This window comes from Danio aesculapii, chromosome 7 (genome assembly GCF_903798145.1).
Source record: "Danio aesculapii chromosome 7, fDanAes4.1, whole genome shotgun sequence".
Classification (NCBI taxonomy): Eukaryota; Metazoa; Chordata; class Actinopteri; order Cypriniformes; family Danionidae; genus Danio; species Danio aesculapii.
The window spans coordinates 15637034-15656436 of record NC_079441.1 but is presented as its reverse complement, the minus strand read 5'-3'; the positions used below and the strand labels follow the sequence as shown (position 1 = coordinate 15656436).

The window sequence follows — 19403 nt, the reverse complement described above, 5'->3', positions numbered from 1 at the left end:
TAGTATTTTCATGACTTTCAGAAAAAAATGTGTGAGACTGAAATCAGCAATCAGAAGAGAGAACAATGTCAAATTTACAGTCCTGGACAGCATTAGAAACGTCTCGCATAAGCATTAACTTTTTTTTTGTAATTTGATGCATGGTTGATATACTACAAAGTATAGCTTTATTAAATGTATGTTTTTTATCTAAATATTAAAAATCTTTGAGGATTTAAAAAGCCGATGATCTTTAAATGCATCATCACCACCTTGTGCAAAGTGTCCATTCTCTGTCAAACTTAATCAAATGGTTATGCGTGGAAAATCCCATTGCTACAATATCCTTCTGACACTAACACAACCACACCATATTTAAACCCACTTAAATCACCTTCCTTCGCCATTCTGATGCTCAGTTTAAATTTCATCAGATTTCTTGACCATCTGCCTAAATGCATTGAGTTGCTGCTGTGTGATTGGCCGATTAGATGCTTTATGTTAAATAAGTATGTGCATAATATTCATAGCTGCAGATTCATCTTTTTTATAGTCTCGTGTTCTCCTCTACTTTAAGCAGGAGATAGTTTTGTTCCATGTTGAATCTGTGGTTGTCACAAACACCCACTCAAGCGAGCAATGCAGAAGACGTCTAAAAAAATACAGTGGTCGTCTGCATTCTCACTTTTTCCAATGAGCTAACACTGTGGTCGTGAAACACTTTAGAGACAGTGTTGTGTGTATCTGTGACTTGCACTTTCACTCACATGTGCACAGGATATATGTTTTTGTTGTCGTGACCTGTTTTTGTCGACAATTGCTATACATGGTGCTCATGAGGTCAGTGGTAGTCTCTGATAGCCATGTAAAAAACAAGAACAAGTAAACCACAAACTGTTTTCGTACAGTACAGACCTTTATCAAAACAACAAAAAAGGAACTCAAATTTGCGGCACATACTGTAGTTCTTGATTTATATCTCAAATGTTTTGTATATATAAACTTGAAATACAACTTGGGTAGTATTTTAATTGTCGATATTCATTTCAGAGTGTTGAAACTACTCTAATAATTTCAATAATAATAATTTATAATTTAAAAAAATATATATTGCTCACACACTGAGAAAGGCATTGTGCCGAAATGCATGTGTTTTGTATTACCTGAGGAATGTAAAATAAAAACTACACAAAGCAATTATTTAATGAGTGCGAATCATGACCTTTTGAAAAAAATAATATATAAAAAAAATCCTGAACTTGATTTCTTGTTCAAATTTTTTTATTCCAATAATAAATGTTGTCTACACATTGCAAGCTAAAATAATGTTAGATATGTTGGCCAATTTTATTCAAGAAGCAAAAAGGCTCCTTGAACTATTTATAGTTAACTTTAGTTATATTTAGTTATATATATATATATTTAGGATTGTGGAGCTACTGTAAATGGCTTCTCTTTTTTTCTTTAGTCAAGTGTAAAAACAATATGATCATTGTAATAATGTTACTTTCTAAATTTACATACATAAACATGTACAATATATTTACAGTTAATTTTATAGACAATAAAGCAAATAAGACATTGATCATAACATTTTTGCCTCAATTTGGGAGTGAGCTGAGAGATATCAGGTCGATTTCAACCAATCACAGTTTGATTCCAGTCTGTCTTGTTTTAAAAGTGACCAATCACATCACATGCAAGACTTCTAAAGAGGATTTTCACACATCCATTGCTTCAGACATGATCTTTTGGGTCATTTTGATGTGTTGGGCACGTAAGTAGCTTTTTTTTATTGCTCTTTTGACAGTTTAAATGTATTTATTTACACTTATTTATTTAAACTTATTTATTTATTGGATTTTCATACATCATTTTAATTGCTGAAATCTCACTGCTTTGTTGTAGCTGGAGTCCAGTCTAATCACAGTGCTGAAATTGTCTCATTACAAACATTTCAGCTGGGAGATGATGTTATCATCAAATGCTTCTCGTCTAAAAATAGCGTTGGCAACACATTGGTTTGGTATAAACAAAGCACTGGACAGATCCCAAGGGTAATCACAATATCATACAATCAACTGGATAAAGTCAAGTTTGTAGATGAATTTAAAGATGGGAGATTCAGTATTTTATCCACTGAAGACTATTTTCACCTCAAGATCACAGCAACCACCAAGCAGGACACTGGAATATACTACTGCGGGACGGTGTTCTTAAATTTACTACGATTTATCTCTGGAGCACATCTGATGCTACAAGGTAAAATATATTCATTCTACTATTTTGTGAGGTAATAGACTATTTTAACCAAATAACATCATATGATTTGTTATTTCCAAGGAACTGAGTATCAAGACGTCAACATGGCATGTGGGAATATACCAGATGGAACCACTGTTAAAGATGCTGGTAATTCTTTTTTTAATTGCTATAATTCACTAAACTATTAGTCTTTCACCGTTCTGTTTAGTAACTGTCACCTTTAGACCTGTGGTTCAAGATAGTGATTATATCCTTAAGCCACACTAAACATGTTATAAATATCCTTGCATTATTAGATTTAAAATATCAAGCACGACTTCAGCAAACAAAACTGCACTTTTTTTCTGGTGATTTTTTATTTTTATTTTATTTTTTTCCACCAGTGGCATTTTAGATGATGATGATGATGAATGAATTCTCAGCAGTTTTGTATCAGTCATACATTATTTTTTTTATTTAAAAAATGTGTATCTGCAGATTGTACAATGTATTTTTTTGTTTTGTAAAATGTGACCATGGTCCACAAAACCATAAGGGTAAGGTCATAAGGGTCATAATGGTAAAGTTTTGAAAATTGAGATATGCATCTGAAAGCTTACATTGGCTAAAATACAAAAGCTTTCCAATGATGTATGATTTGTGCGAGCATAATATTTGTTCAAAATACAACTATTTAAATATCTAGGTTATGAGGGTTATGCATATTGCTTATCAAAAATTAAGTTTTGATATACTTACAGAAGAAAGTTTACAAAAATTTCATGTAAGATGAGATTTACTTAAAATTCTAATGATTTTGGCATAAAATAAAAGTCATTTTCTCCCATAATATGTATTTTTTTGGCTATTGCCTTAATTATACCAATGCAGCATGAATCTGGTTTTGTGTTCCAGGGTCACTAACTTATTGCTTATTTTAAAAAATGAATTAAAAGAATTGAATTTTATTGAAAAATTAATCACCTGGTTTGATATTTTGTCAGTTCTGTGATTTTTAAGCTCTAGTCATACCATATTCAGCCATAGAATATAATCTGCACTATACACACAGTAGTAATAAAAAGTACTGTATTGTAATTGATTCTGTGTAATCTATTCTGACAATTATTTAGAAGAACTTTATATTTTGACTGCTTTATATTTTAATTCTTGTATATTTTTTTCTTTTTTCAGACATCAAATTTCAAAAGGAATGGTTACTTTGCTTGATATTCTCCAATGTTGTTTTTGTGCTGGTAACTATCATAATTCTTGCTAATCGCTGCATACACTGGAGAAAAAGGCTCAGCGGTAAATACTATACAGACACTATAATATGCAAAACTTTTAAATATTCAATCACAAATGTTTATGTCACAAATGTTCTGCACATTTTAAAGGATCTGAAAATGTAGCATCTCCATCATGTGAGGTAATTTATTATTATTCTTATAAAAATGGAATCTGGTAACATTTTGCGATAAGCTTCCTTTAACACTGTTTGATGCATTACCAACAATAAGCAATATTCAGAAATGAAAATCGTTCATTTCCGTTATAAATAATATTACCAAATGCAAATATGATTTTATATTTGAATATTTGGAAATCACTGACATGGAGTCTTATTGGAAAATGTTATTAATGTCTACAAAATCCTACTTCTAACCCAATGAATATTACAACTACATTAATAAAAATGTGATTTGTTTCTTAAGCAGAAAAAAAAATTATATATGTATATTATTATATATATAAATTATCATGTATTTCTCATTTAATTTTTTCAGATTAGAGATTCAGATGTGAATTATGCAGCTGTGAGTTTTGCCTCTGCTCCTTTGACAAGAAGATCAAACGACAGACAAATGGCTGAATACAGTGAAGTGAATTTAAAGTCAAGAGATTACATGATTTAACAAAGCTATAAACTTTTTACAAAAAAGGAAAACATATCAGACTTGACTTTTTTAATGTAGAGATTATAGAGTTCATCTTGCCTCACAAAGGTAGAATGTGATCTTCACTTTTGTGTGTTCCACTGTATAAATATATTTAGTGCTTAAAGATAAGTTACGTGTTTGTAAAAGGTAGAATCTGCTGAAACAAGCACACTTTATTGAGGATATAATGTTGACTGTGAACTGTTACTGCTTCATGACAAAAATGTTTCAGGTTACATTATCCATAATGATTTATCAGTATTATAAATTTGGTTGCCAAATTCAAAAATGAGTGAAATGTGAATTATTTGTCTTGTAACTTAAAATAGCCATCAATGCATTTCTGTTTGTATATTGGATTCTAATGTTGTCTGCTGCTTTCCTACCCTGTAAAAAAAAAAAAAAATTACAGTTTATTTCCAGCAGCTGGGGTGCCGAAAAAAAACTTAAAATAACAGCTGTTAAATTACAGAATTGTACTGTAAAACAACAGCTGTTAAATTACAGAATTGTACTGTAAAATAACAGCTGTTAAATTACAGAATTGTACTGTAAAACAACAGCTGTTAAATTACAGAATTGTACTGTAAAACAACAGCTGTTAAATTACAGAATTGTACCGTAAAATAATGGCTGTTAAATTACAGAAATTTACCATAAAATAACTGACATTAAATTACAGAAATTTCCTTACATTTAAATTTCTGGTAAATTTATGTAATTCAACCTCTGTTATTTTACAGTACATTTCTGTAATTTAACGGCCGTTAATTAACGGGACAGTTTTTTTTCCCGTTACAGATTTATTTTTTTTACAGTGTATGATTCAGCTTCTTTTATTTCTACAAGAAGATTTTTCTATAAAGAGAAAATAGGGAATGAAATTTTTTTATATTTTCACACATATCAGAACAAAAGTGTAGTTTATTGACTGATCTTGACATATAAAAAAAATCTATTGATGAACCTGTTAAATATACATAATAAAAAAAAAGGCCTAAATGTTTCATAACTGGATATTAATATCAACTGATAATGTTACAGAATATGGCTATGGCTATTTGAATAAAATACCAACTTGACTAAAATAAAACAAAAAAATTAATCCACACGTTTTATTTCTTCATTCTGTTTTGCAAAACATCACATTATCTTCCACACTTTTTATTTTAACCTTCACATTTGTTGCATCGGCATCTACAGTATCACATAGACAGAGAGAGGCCTTCCTAAAAAAAGATCCACCTTCACTTTTTTCATAAATGATAGCTTTTCACCAGCCTGGTGTCCACATGAATGATTTTGCAGTCATCATTTATTTGTGTCAAGGGGAAGAGCTTCAAAATCTACCTGCAGACATCATCATACGTCATCGTGAGCTCTTCATATTCAGATTGCGACTGCTGTAGTTATTCCAGTTGCTTTATTTTTTGGTATTCTCTCTTTAGGAAGTCACTGAAGGGAACAATATAATGTTATCGTAATGATATAATGTGGCAATAAGATCATAACTGTACTGTGTATTTACACCGTGGCCATATTCACCTATGTAAACACAAGAAAACAACATTAACGTTATAAGCCACACTGTAAAAAGTGATTAGTTACTTAAAGCAAGTAAACCAGTTGCCTTAAAAGCAGCAAGTTGACTTCACAAAGACAATATAAGTAAACCCATTGTAACTTGGAACTGTTGCATTACATACAACTTAATTTTTATAATTATGCTAATTGTAATCATTTTTTAAAGTCAACTAATCCCTTTTTACAGTTTGACACTATTTTAGCATGTCTGTTTTCAAAGAACTATTGTAATTATTACAATATTACATATTTGGTGCTTCATTAAGTTTATAAAATCTACAATTATAGCCTGTATTGAATTTAGAAGACACGCTGGAGTTTGGAAGAGCAGATTCATTTTTGTTACTGTATGTCTTTTGCTACAGAAAAGCAGAAAAAATTAAATTTATAATAATAAAGGTGTAGTGGAATCGAGTGATTAGTTTATATTTTAAAAAAAGTGAGCAATTTGCATAATTAGATCAACAGTTCCAAGTTACAATGGGTTTACTTACATTATTTTTTTTAAAGTCAACTTGTTGTTTTTAAGGCAATTGGTTTACTTGCTTTAAGTAACTAATCACTTTTTACAGTGCAGACACTGTAAAAAGGTCATTCCCAGCCACTAGACTTTTCTGACAGGGTATTTGAGTGTCATTGAGTGACAGATGTAAAAATATGTTTTGGGACTACTATACAAGAGTTAGTATTATGGATTCTAGATAGAGACATTTAGCTCTTTTTTAAAAAAAAAAAAAACAATTTCTTATAAAAAGCATGACCGTAAAACACGAGTGCCATTATGGATTTATTAAACACATGCTTGTTTGTTGTAAAAATGTGTAATAATGCCAAAAATTACTAATTACTTCTTACTTGTGTGTGCCATGTTGCCTTGTAGCTAGCGTATTCTGGGAAATATTTGTAGTCTTTGGTTTTTAGTGTGTTTCTGGAAAATCTTAGTTTCAAGTGCTATCTAGTCCTTCCCCTTAGCCCTTTGCCTTCAAGCTAAAGAGAATTGGGACACCCCAACTCCTTCATGTGAATGCGCAAAACAAGGGGTGGTAAGGGGAAGGGCTATGGGGTAGAATTAGGATTGGGCCTAAAGCTGCAGTCACACTGGGCTTTGTGTGTGCGAAATTCTGTCGTACTGCAATGCGAAAAGGGGCGGGATTAAACAAGATGTTTAGACATTAAAAAAACAAGCGATTGCTCCATGTTTTAAATTTCTGTCCAGAGAGGTTATGTTTTGATCCTCGATTGGTCTCACGCAGTCAAGTGATGCGATTTCGCAGGTCAGAGTTCACCAAGCTTTAACGTTGCACCGCAGCGTTTCCGATCTGATGCATTCGCGTGCGTATGAATGGATGTCTATGGGAAGAAAAGTCAAGTGTGACTGCAGCTTTAGTCTATTTAATTAAGTCCTGGGACTACCAATAAAAACTAACCTGTAGCTAGTGGGGCAGGGCCGAGAACCATAGGAGTGATTTCAGGCCAGTGATGAAAATGTTAAATATTAAAGGAAGGATAAAAGCAGGAGTGACGTCAGTGAAATTATGAGAGGGGACCAGGCCCGGCAAGTAGGTGTTGATGCAGCCTGGAGAGGGATTTATGTTGTAAGTAGTCTGGGTTTAGGGCTGGTTTAGGTGTAGTAGACATTAATAAAACACAACAGGTTAATGTGAGGTTGCAAAATATCTGTTAATTAATACTTTCCGTATTTTGTGATTCACAACTGTTTTTTGGTTTATTTAGAGTGTGAATTGCATTACGGGATGTTGATCTCTGTCGGTTTTTGAAAATTCAACTCTACCCTTTAACAAAGTGACTTTCATTGACATTTTAGTCGTTTGGAAAAATTGTATTGTGTAAGACATAATATTGTCACACCCTTGGCTTGTTCCTGCTCCACCAATCACCACTCTCCCTTACAAACCACCACTCACCAATCCCGCCAAACATCACCAGCCTTCTAATCATCTGCACCTGTTCCCCCTTCATCAAGGACACTATAAAAACCTACCGCATTCTTCCACTCACTCGAAGTCGGATGGTTGTCCTTATCTTCGCTCCTTCGTCTTCTCTTCTTCCATGGATGTTCCTTATGTGCCTTCGGGTCCTTAATCTACTGATCAAGGGAAGTGATTACTCTCATATGGTGTTAACTTGAAGATCTACCTGTACCTGATGACAAGAACGAACTGTGTGTAAGATCGCTAACATCAGATGTTTACCTTTTATGAGCCGTTGAAGATCGCTAACAGTCATAACACCACTCTCCTGCTTCCTCACTTTGATTCAGTGACTTGTTTTGAATAAAACTCATAAAACCCTTGTCTACTAGCATGACAAATATGTAAAGAGAAATAAGTCTGCAAAATAACAGAAGACGTACTGGCAGTTTATTATAAGGTTTTTGTACAGTGTTTCACAACATTAACGCAGACAATATCACTTTAAACTGTTAAAAATGTTTATGAAATTCACTTTTCAGTAATATTTAAGGTTAAAAGTTGTTGGAAAACTGCTAATTTGTGGATTTTTTTTTTTTTACAGTGTGGGTTTAGGGTTTGTGTAGATGTAGCCATTAATAAAACAATCAGTTGGACTCCTGTGCGTCATGTACAAAACATTAAATAAGTTAAAACTCCTGGAGGTTTGTTCATCTCTCTTAAAGCTAAATTTGAAGCTGGCTCTGACCTCCGTTTAGACCCTTCTCAGGCCTGGAGTTTGTGTTTTGTTGATTATTTAAATTCATAAATGTTAGGTTGGTTGCTAAATCGTACAAATTAGATCGTATGAATTCATTCGAATTAGCCACTAAATCAAAAAGTTACGAATTGCCGTGAGATTGTGTTGGGTTTTCCACCTTCACCTTTCATTGAAACACAAGCTCAAACATGTTTTACATCGCTTTGTGTTTAACAAAATGTTCCTACCAGGCTTAGAAGAGGTTTCCAGGAATGTTAATGCAACAACATTTGTTCATTTGCCTTCAAACAACATAATTTTCCTTGCCTCCTCAAAATTACTTCATTTCTTGTCACCTAGAAAACCTTTCAGAAAGGGCTATTGGTGCATGTCTTGTTTTTCCTCTGCTTATGTCTGTTCTGCAATCCAATCAGTTTCCGATGGAAGAAATCATGCACCGCCACTATGTTTTTTTCCCCCTCAAGTGGATGTATGTCATGATAGAGGAAAAAAAAGGACAATCTTTTGTTTCAATGTGACCTTAAGAAAAGGGGATTTTTAAAAACTACTTCAGTGAGTAACAATAAGTACACAATGGCTGACCCGAGGTGTGCACGTGCTTATTCCTTCTTATTAACTTGTGAAATACATACAAGAAAATTAACAGAAAATTCGAAACATAATATTTTACTAAATATGAAAAACATATACAAAAGGTCAATGCAAGGTAATATTTTAAAGCAATTTTACAAATTCTGTCTCCTGTAATGTACAATAAAAAGTAGGTCGGAACTCAGGTTAGAAAATGACATTTAACAAGTCCAGAAAATGTGCATGTGGTTTCTAAAACAAAAAACGTGACCTTTTGGGCTCTTTTATTTGACTTCCTTTTATCTAGCAGCCATTTTGCCTGCAGTTTCAAGTGGTTTGTCTCCTCTTTGTGTTTAGTTCCTCTTAGTGGTGTAAATTATGTTTGTTATACACTGTAAGTAGCTTTTCAGAATCCTAGATTCCACAGAAAATGTATTAACAAAAAGGACAATACACTTCAACTGTAGTAAATTTACTTGCGCGCTCACGTACACACACACACACACACACAGAGACATGTTGTTTAATAGATTTGATATCAGATAACAAACCCACATTATTTCCTCCTGCTAAAACTGATCAAAGCATGTTGTTTTTTTGCGGTCAGTTGCAAAGAGTTTCTTAGCTTTGCTCAAAACAGACTTATTCAAGTCTGTCTTGGTTTGAAAGTGACCAATCACGTCAAATGCAAATGCATTTTCACACATCCATTGCTTCAGACATGATCTTTTGGGTCATTTTGATGTGTTGGGCACGTAAGTAGCTTTTTTACGTCTCTTTTGACTGTTTAAACATGCTTATTTATTGTTCATACATCATTTTGATTGTTAACATCTCACTGATTTGTTGTAGCTGGAGTCCAGTCTAATCACTGTGCTGAAATTGTCTCATTACAAACATTTCAGCTGGGAGATGATGTTATCATCAAATGCTTCCCTACAAATATTAGTTTGAGCAACACATTAATTTGGTTTAAACAAAGCACTGGACAGATCCCAAGGGTAATCACAATATCATACAATCAACTGAATAAACGCATGTTTGAAGATGAATTTAAAGATGGGAGATTCAGTATTTTACCAAGTGAAGACTCTTTTCACCTCAAGATCACAGCTACCACCAAGCAGGACACTGGAATATACTACTGCGGGACGGTGTTCTTGAATTTACTACGATTTATCTCTGGAGCACATCTGATGCTACAAGGTAAAATATATTCAAATACTGTTCTGTGAGGGAATAGACTATTTTATCCATATAACATCATATAATTTGCTATTTCCAAGGAACTGAGTATCAAGACGTCAACATGGCATGTGGAAAGAGACCAGCTGTGAATGGAACCACTGTTAAAAATGCTGGTAATTCTTTTAATTGCTATAATTCAGTAAACAATGTCGCCTTAATAGCTGTAGTTCAAGATAATGATTTATACGCTTAAGCCACACTGAACAATAAAATATATTTACAGTACTATGACCTTTTATGTGAAGCTGCTTTGACACAATCTACATTGTAAAAGCGCTATACAAATAAAGGTGAATTAAATTGAATTGAATATCCTTGCATTATATAAAAATATCAAACAAGATGTATGCAAAAAAAGAGTGCAATTTTATGAACTAGTTTTTCTTCAGATTTATTTATTTTTTGTTGGTTAATGAACTACTTTACAACTCATTTAAAAAGTCCTTTGCATTTGAATCACTATTAATATTTTATTATGCTTTGATATTTTATGTAATGCACTGATTTACTTAGACATTAGCTTATGTGGTCAAGTCAGTTTTGAATTTTGGAAAAGAATCTGCACAACACATAACAATAAAAAGTCATTCTAATTCTGCCAACACGTTGTTTTTAAAGAACTTCTCTTTTTCAAAGCACTCTTTGCTTTATTTTTATTTTTAACATTCTTTTATTCCTTTTCCTCCATTTCAGATGACATATTCCAAAAAGAATGGCATCCTGTGTTACTTTGCTTGCTATTTTCCAATGTTGTTTTGGTGGTGGTAACTATCATAATTATTGCTGATCACTGCAAACACTGGAAAAAAAGGCACAGAGGTAAATACTATATACACACACAATGTAATATCAGAATATGCAGTACTATTGAATATTCAATCACAAATGTCTGTCAAAATTTAACAAAAATATTCTGCACATTTTATTAAAGGACTTGAAATGGTTGCATCTCCATCATGTGAGGTAAAGTGTTTTTCTCTGTTTTCATTTTCATTGACAAAAATAGATACATAAAGTAAAATCTTTGCAACAAAGGGATGGATCATATATCAAAGTTCACCCACCCTTCTGACACAAATTAAATGCTTGTAGAAGGTCTCATATAACCTGCATCACCCAAGCAGACAAAGTAATTATAAAATGAATAATGAAATGAAATAAACAAAATCAACATACAAAATTGCTGTAAAATTTACAGTATTACTGGCAGTTTTGTTTGCCAGTAATACTGTAAAATGTACAAGTGCACTGTAAATTACCAATCACAGTTGTGTTGTAATTTTATAGCACAATTATAATTAATAATTTACAGGGCACTTGTAAATTTTACAGTATTACTGGCAACCATAATTGCCATTAATACTGTACATTCTACAGCATTATTTTAAAGTGTAGTCTTGTGAAAATCTATAGCAATTTACTCTATCTGCAAACATATTGTGACTGGTTTTCAAATATTGTTAAAATGCGCAATTTGTTGCTTAGTGTGAAGCTTAGCTATTCTACATGTGAGGTCATTTATTATTATTATTGTTGTTGTTGTTGTTGTTGTTATTATCTAAATATTAAATCGGGTAAAACTTTGGAACATGTTTTAATTATTTAAGGCTGGTAAATGCAGTATTAACAATCAGTAATAATCAGAAATGATCAACAAATAATTTGCAGCACCTTTGTTGATATTAATTAACTAAAGAACTAGTTCATGTTTGTTAAGGTCCAATAAAATAATATTATCTAATGCAAATTCGATTTTACATTTACATTTAGTCATTTAGCAGACACTTTTATCCAAAGCGACTTACAAATGAGGACAAGGAAGCAATTTACACAACTATAAGAGCAGCAGTGAATAAGTGCTATAGACAAGTTTCAGCTGTATTTTAATAATGAATAATTAGAAAAGATATGGAATCTTATATTAACGTGTTATTTTATACTGTCATGGTTATAAGCCAGTGAATATTCCAACATGTATAAAAATGAGATTTGTCTCAAATAGATTCTATTATATATTCGAATGTTTTATTTTATGTTTTTTTTTTTTTCAGATTAGAGATTCAGATGTGAATTATGCAGCTGTGAATTTTGCCTCTGTTCCTCCGGCAAGACGATCAAACAACAGACAAATGGCTGAATACAGTGAAGTGAATTTAAAGTCAAGAGATTAAATGATTTAACAACACAATTATTTTTAATATTTTTTTTAAAGTTCAGCTTGCCTCACGAATTTAGAATTAGATTTTTAATTGTGTGTGTTCTGCTGTATATAGAAGTATATAGTTTAAGTTTAAGAAGTTTAAGGCTTTTTTAAATGTAGACTCTGTTTAAACAATCACAATTTGAGGCTGTAATGATATATATTCTCCAGTATAAAGTTACTGTCACAGTGACTACTGCATGGCATAAATTCTAAACTTAAACTACAGTTTTATCAGCATCTCATCAGCATCATGGGAATGTCAATATCAACTGATAACATGTTATAGAATTATAATTCATGGCTATTTGAGTAAAATAACAACTTGACCAAAGTGAAACTATAAATTGACCCTGACTTTTAATTTGTTCTACAGTTTGGTCTAGAAAATGTGTATGTGGTTTCTAAAACATGAAAAAAACATGACCTGTTTGTCTCTGAATTGTTGTTCTTTCATCTAGCAGCCAAATCAACTTAAGTTTTACTTGGTCTGACCGTCTAACTTATGTTTGTTGAGTAAAATCCAAAGTTCCACTGATGGTGTGTGTGTGTGTGTGTGTGTGTATATACATATACACACACACCATACCTAGTAAGGTGCACCTTACTAGTACTAGGTTGGACCCCTTTTTCACCTTCAGAACTGCCTTAATCCTTTGTGGCATCGATTCAACAAGGTACTGGAAATATTCCTCAGAGATTTTGCTCCATATTGACATGATAGCATCACACAGTTGCTGCAGATTTGCCGACTGTACATCCATGATGCGAATCTCCCATTCCATCACATCCCAAAGGTGCTCTATTGGATTGAGAACTGGTGACCATATCCATTCCTTTAAGTCACTTAAATCACCTTTCTTCCCCATTCTGATGCTCGGTTTGAACTGCAGAAGATCGTCTTGACCATGTCTACATGCTGAAATGCATTGAGTTGCTGCCCTGTGATTGGCTGATTAGAAATTTGCATTAGTGAGCAATTGCACAGGTGTACCTAATAAAGTGACCGGTGAGTGTGTGTGTGTGTGTGTGTATGTATATGTATATGTATGTATATGTATGTATATGTGTATATGTATATGTGTATATATATGTATGTATATGTGTATATATATGTATGTATATATATATGTATGTATATATATATAAACCTCAGTGAAGTACTTGTGCTATTAATGTAATTAAAAAAGGAAGTTTTTTTTATTTGATTTGAAGTTTGATTTATTTTTATCTTAATGAAAAATGGAAAACAGTGTGGTGATTTATTTTTGTCTTGAAACAAGTTGCATGTGCTCACACACGCACATGTGTTGTTTATGCAAGGCATAAGTCGTGTGATGACAAGCCCATATTATTTCCTCCTGATAAAACTGATCAAAGTGTGTTTTTTTGTGGTCAGTTGCACAGAATGTCTTAGCTTGCGCTTCAGTCTAGTTTTGTGGTATTTGTTCAAAGCATTTGCAGACCCCCAGTTGTTTCCCTTTCAGCATGTGTCAAGCTGACCTGATTTATGTTGTATGTGTTTGTGCTACCAATGACCTTTTGCGAAAAACAAAACCACAGGCCTACACAGAAGCAGGAGAAAACTGAGAGATGCAAAAGTAGTCAAAACCAGAATGCTCGCAAACAAACAAACAAACAACAATAACTGATAGCAGTATCACTTTCAGTATGCAATACTCATTCCTCGCTATTTCGTTATAGTTTTAAAATATTTTTATTTGGCAGGCTCTATAATGGCAGGAAGTGCAATTTTGTAATGTTTAATGGTATTTTAATGTGAAACTTTTGTCATTGTTCATTTAAGTGACATCAGATATGGATACTTAAAGGGATAATTCACCCAAAACTCAATATTCTGTCATCGTTTACTCAGCCTTTATTTCTTCCAAACCTGTTTGGTTTTTATTCTTCTGTTAAACACAAAATAAATGATTTTGACGAAGGCTGGAAACCTGTAGCCATTGACTTCTATAGTATTTGTTTTTCCTACTATGGATGTCAATGGTTACAGGTTTCCAGCTTTCTTCAAAATATGATCTTTTATGCTCTACAGATTAAAGAAATTAATAATGGTTGGAAAATTCACACTTAAACAAAGATCTGTCATTATGTTCTCACCCTCATGTCATCGTAAAACTACGTTGGTGATCAAACAGTTTTAGTTTCCGCTGACTTCCTTTTTGTCCAACTGTTCATCGTAAACATTTTTCCAAATCTCTTGTTTGGCAATTAACCAAAATGCAACCAAATACAGAAAAAAAACTTATTAGAAATGTGAAAAAATCTAAATCAGTGCTGTAATTATTCATCATGCAAAAATTAAAATGCAAATCTTTATGCTTTTGCTCCCATTTTTATGAGCTGAATTCAAAGATCTAAAGTCTTTCTATGTACACACAAAGGTCTATTCATCTCAAGTATTGTTCATATATTTTGCTATATCTGTATTAGTGAGCCCTTCTTGTGCTTTGCAGAGATAATTATCCACCTCACAGATGTAACATATCAAGATGCTGATTAGACAGCATGATTATTACACAGATGTGCCTTAAGTGTGGCTCACATATTTTTTTCTTGTTTAATAATCCTAAACAAGTGTAACTAGTCAGGCCATGTTCACACGTACTGTATATGGGTATTTATATAAACTGGGTTTTCCCTGCTTTCATTTTTTTCTTCAGGTAATCTTTGTCCAGATGGCAATGCAACAACACACTGTGATGCATGCTATGGACATGTCAAACCAACAGGTAGCGATAATGACACTTTTATGTTGGATTCACGCCAGATGAGGAATTCAAAATTTTGCATGAGTAAATTACAAACAAATCAATGCAGACGTGAGAACAGAGGCGGATTATAATCCCAAGGGTGAATGACATGAAAAAGGCTAGGCAAGGCAAGTTTATTTGTATACACAATGGTAATTTAAATACACAATGGTAATTTAAAGTGTTTTACATAAACAGGAATAAAAGAAACAAGAAAATAAAAGCGAAGAAGAGATTTAAAAACCATTAAAACAGATAAAAACGGATTAAAATGTGTTAAACGGGTTATATAATATTGAAAGTATTCATTCAGTAAAGGCACAGCTAAACAGGGGTGCGTTTCCCAAACAACGACGTAGCTCGCGGCTGAACTATCATAGTACGATGCATCGTTTGGGAAAAGAACGATGTAGTGATGTGTGTTTCCCACAACGCATAGTTTCTCTGTCGCAGATCCATCGCTTGAACCATGTTAGTTATAACATAAAACGCTCATAATGACGTTCTAAACTGGGTGGAGTAACTACTTCCTTAGAGAAGAACCCCATCATTTCTTTGTGCAAATTATTTTGTTTTACACACATACGCGTTTAAAATAAAATCCAATATTAGATTTGGCAAAAACATGCACTTGCTTTCCATAATAACTGAAATATATGTAAATGGCACATATAGAGCCTATGTTACCTTTCCAAATATTATTGAGAATATGACATATCCTATTCTAAAATATAAAATCACTTACAAAAGCTAACATATATAAATCATATGAATAAATAAACAACGAGGCTATTTATTATAAAATGAAATGTAATATTTATTATGTATTAGAAATGAAAAAATCATACTTTAATAATAATATTAAGATTATTATTATTATTAAATATTGTTTATTTATTTTTTATGTTTTAGAAAAGTCTACTTTTACAGTTTGATGCTTGTAAACCACAGCCGAAAGTTCTTACCAGTAGGTCCATGTCATATACAGTACAGATACTTATAACCTACTATAAATTAAAATAATTAACGTATGCTTTTTGTTTTCATAAGCTTTGGAGACGTAACATAAATTCCGCTTTTAAATAATAGGTCACCTATAGCTTTCGCCATGAGGCTGTGTTCAAAATGACATCAATGTTTTCAAAGTGCACTGCGAAGGGAGCGCAATTGTAAACATGAAGATCGCTAAAACTGAACTGTAAAAATACGTTGAAAGCAAATTACACCTTGAGATGACCTTAATTTACATTTACATTTAGTCATTTAGCAGACACTTTTATCCAAAGCGACTTACAAATGAGGACAAGGAAGCAATTTACACAACTATAAGAGCAGCAGTGAATAAGTGCTATAGACAAGTTTCAGGTGTGTAAAGTCTAAGAAGCAAAGCATTAGTAATGTTTTTTTTTTTTTTTTTTTTGAAAGCAAATTACACCTAAGAGAGATGATCTTAATGCTTTTTTTAAAATCATTCCAACTTTGAATGTAAGAATGTTCTAAATGAATAGGGCATAGGGGGGATAAGCGGGAATAGAACACAGCCAGGAACTATGTTTCTAACTACAGCTCCAGAGGTGTAGTTGCGAGTGCTCACGTTTGCTTCAGTGTTTGGATGTGAACACAGCCATCTTGACCAATCATAAAGCAGAAAACAGTGCACACGCTGATGTCATGAGGCGAAAACTCCAGTTGTAGTGTCCACGCGAACGCCACACAGTAGTTTTGAAAAATCTTAACGTCTTAAAGTATCGGTCTCAGTAACCTGACGTTGCATTTTCTTGTGGACAAACAGTGTAGAAATAAGTGTAGTTTAGAAAATACCCATGTTCGTGTGGACAGGGCCTCAGACTGCACGAATATGATCCCCATTTCACAGTCATATGCAAATCTTGAGTTCTTCTGGGTCACTGTGGATTGATGAGTTGTAGACCAGGGGGTGGGGGTTTATGAGTGATTGTAGACTGAACGACAATGAAGATGTGGCAAAAATCTGTCGTGGAAATCTTATGTCGGTATGTCTGAAGTTTTTGCGCTAATTGCGTCATTATCGCAGCAGAAGTCACACTGCAGTGTCTGAAATCTTCTTAGACTGCCAGAACTTCGTCAAAGAGAAAGTTTGATTGCAACGGCTTAAGCAGCCGTCAGTGAACATGTCAAACCAACACTCATAGACCACAGATTTGAGCCTAGGATTTAATCACACAGCAGGATGCCACAGATGCAAGTTTTAAGGCAGCATGAAGTTAGTATTCTGACTGCACGAGTGTCTACCAGAGTTGCTGCCCCTGATTTAAATGTTTCTTCCTTAACCATGAGCCATATCAAAAGCATTTCAGATTATTTGGCAGTCATTCAACTGGAGTTACAACTGCAGATCATGTGTAACCACACCAGCTCATTACCTCCACATTTGAGGTTTTGGCAACAGTGTAAAGAAATAACCACTATTGTGCTGTCTTTTTACATTACGATTGTAATTATTAATTTACAGTGCACTGTGAAAATGTACAGTCTTACTGGCAAACAAAATTGGCAGTGAGTTACTGTAAACTACAGGATTTATGTTTACAGTGTAGTTATGTAAACCCTAATCAAATTTTTTTTGTAAATGTAATGGAGATGCTGTTACGACCCTGGTCTAGGGTCAAGGCCGCAACATAAAAGAACACCCGACAAATAAAATTCACTTTTAATAACCCCTTTGTGTAGGGTCTCTTTATTTGTCTTTTTTTGTCTTTTTTCTTTTTTATCACCATGAAAAACGTGAAGCCAAATACCTCGGGGTGAACCCACAGAAAAATAATAAACAAAAATACACTAACTAAACACCCAAATGAAACTTACTACACCTAATAAAACAACAGAAATAAAAATACAAAATTCACACTTAATCTCCCTAACTAACAAAAAAACAGGTGAAAATATTTACAAAAAAGAAAAGTGGCGTCCAACCCCTACTGCCTCTTACCGTGTATCTATTTACAATATTGACAATCAACAAACACACAAACAAAAATAATAAGAAGGGGAAACACGGATGGGTATACAACACAAAGTCAACACTAGTACAACAGCATGAGAAACACAATCAACGAAAACAACTTAACAACAGGAATAACTTTATCACAATCTCAAACAACACGCCAACAAAACTCACTCTCCCGCCCTACGCCCGTTGTTCTCTTTTTAAAGGACGCCCTGGGTTACTTCATCCAATCCCGGGGCACGTCGCCTGCGTAGTTAGAGCGGGGCCTGCAGGTGAAAAGAGGGAGAGAGAGAGAGACAAACACACACACAAACAAACACACCTGCCAACGCAACAATGCATTTTCTGATGTGTCTTAAAAAGATCTTTTAAAATGTTTTAAAAAACCTTAAAAAACAGGTTTTTATATATATTTTCAATCAGTAACCTTGCAGAAACCCTGTGTAAAAATGTACAAATAATGCCACACTAGCCTTCATGTCAGTGTTCTCATAAGTCATCATGCAAGTCAATGTCTGACTTTGACATTAAAATAAAAAATAAAAATCAAACAAAAACAAAACAACTTGTCACTAAATTCAGCACCACGGAGAGGGACAGTATTTTGCAAATGCAGCAAAATCTTCAAGTTCATATGATTGGAATTATCAATAAAATGGAGTCATTGTTTATTCTTCTTTTATTTATCAAAAATCAGTTTGAGTTTCTATTTTTGCTGAACGCAAGAAGTTCTTTTGAATAATGTTGGAAAACCTATAACTATTGACATCCATAGTTTTTGTTTTGTTTTTATAGAAGTTAATGATTACCGGTTTCTTCAAAATCTCATCTTTTGCGAGAAAAAAGAAACTCTTAAAGGTTTGGATTGACTTGAAGGTGAGTATATAGAATGTAAATGTTAATTTTGGGTGAACTATCCCTTTAAATCTTCAGCATATCTTTTTACTCCTCTGCTAGACTGCTCTGAGGTTCATTATCACTTGTATTCATCTCACAACATACCAGCCATTTAATTTTGTGCCTCATATGTAATTTTCACAAGTGACTTTTATAGTGGCTTAGATTAATTATATTGGTTTCTATATTGGTGTAAAGATTAATTCATTGTTTCAAGTCCCATACAAGCACTCTCCTACCTGTGTATACCTGTATATGTTTATACAACAGTTCTGTCTGGTTCTTGA

At 33.2% G+C, this 19403-nt stretch overlaps 2 protein-coding genes across 3 annotated transcripts; both read left to right on the top strand.

Moving 5' to 3' along the window:
* Positions 1-1567: 1567 nt before the first annotated feature.
* On the top strand, positions 1568-4907 carry LOC130232760 (uncharacterized). Of its 2 annotated transcripts, XM_056462738.1 has the most exons (7): positions 1568-1756; positions 1888-2036; positions 2142-2241; positions 2323-2391; positions 3418-3534; positions 3624-3655; positions 4014-4907. In XM_056462738.1, exons 1-7 carry the CDS (start codon positions 1723-1725, stop codon positions 4140-4142), a joined length of 630 nt encoding a protein of 209 aa, XP_056318713.1. In that variant the 5' UTR covers positions 1568-1722; the 3' UTR covers positions 4143-4907. The 2 variants fall into 2 exon arrangements, with proteins under 2 accessions (XP_056318713.1, XP_056318712.1); XM_056462737.1 differs by having other exon boundaries at positions 1888-2241.
* A 4785-nt stretch (positions 4908-9692) lies between these two features.
* On the top strand, positions 9693-12721 carry nitr6a (novel immune-type receptor 6a). Its single transcript, XM_056462736.1, has 6 exons — positions 9693-9766; positions 9864-10217; positions 10298-10372; positions 10953-11078; positions 11191-11222; positions 12311-12721. Exons 1-6 carry the CDS (start codon positions 9697-9699, stop codon positions 12428-12430), a joined length of 777 nt encoding a protein of 258 aa, XP_056318711.1. The 5' UTR covers positions 9693-9696; the 3' UTR covers positions 12431-12721.
* Positions 12722-19403: the final 6682 nt, after the last annotated feature.

What these genes read in the sequence shown, in the direction of transcription:
- LOC130232760 (XM_056462737.1), top strand. Translation starts at nt 1,723, where the DNA reads ATGATCTTTTGGGTCATTTTGATGTGTTGGGCAC. An exon ending in CATTTTGATGTGTTGGGCAC is followed by an intron (nt 1,757 to 1,887) that starts GTAAGTAGCTTT and finishes GCTTTGTTGTAG; the next exon opens with CTGGAGTCCAGTCTAATCAC. An exon ending in AGCACATCTGATGCTACAAG is followed by an intron (nt 2,242 to 2,322) that starts GTAAAATATATT and finishes GTTATTTCCAAG; the next exon opens with GAACTGAGTATCAAGACGTC.
- nitr6a (XM_056462736.1), top strand. Translation starts at nt 9,697, where the DNA reads ATGCAAATGCATTTTCACACATCCATTGCTTCAGACATGATCTTTTGG. An exon ending in AACCACTGTTAAAAATGCTG is followed by an intron (nt 10,373 to 10,952) that starts GTAATTCTTTTA and finishes CCTCCATTTCAG; the next exon opens with ATGACATATTCCAAAAAGAA. An exon ending in TTGCATCTCCATCATGTGAG is followed by an intron (nt 11,223 to 12,310) that starts GTAAAGTGTTTT and finishes TTTTTTTTTCAG; the next exon opens with ATTAGAGATTCAGATGTGAA.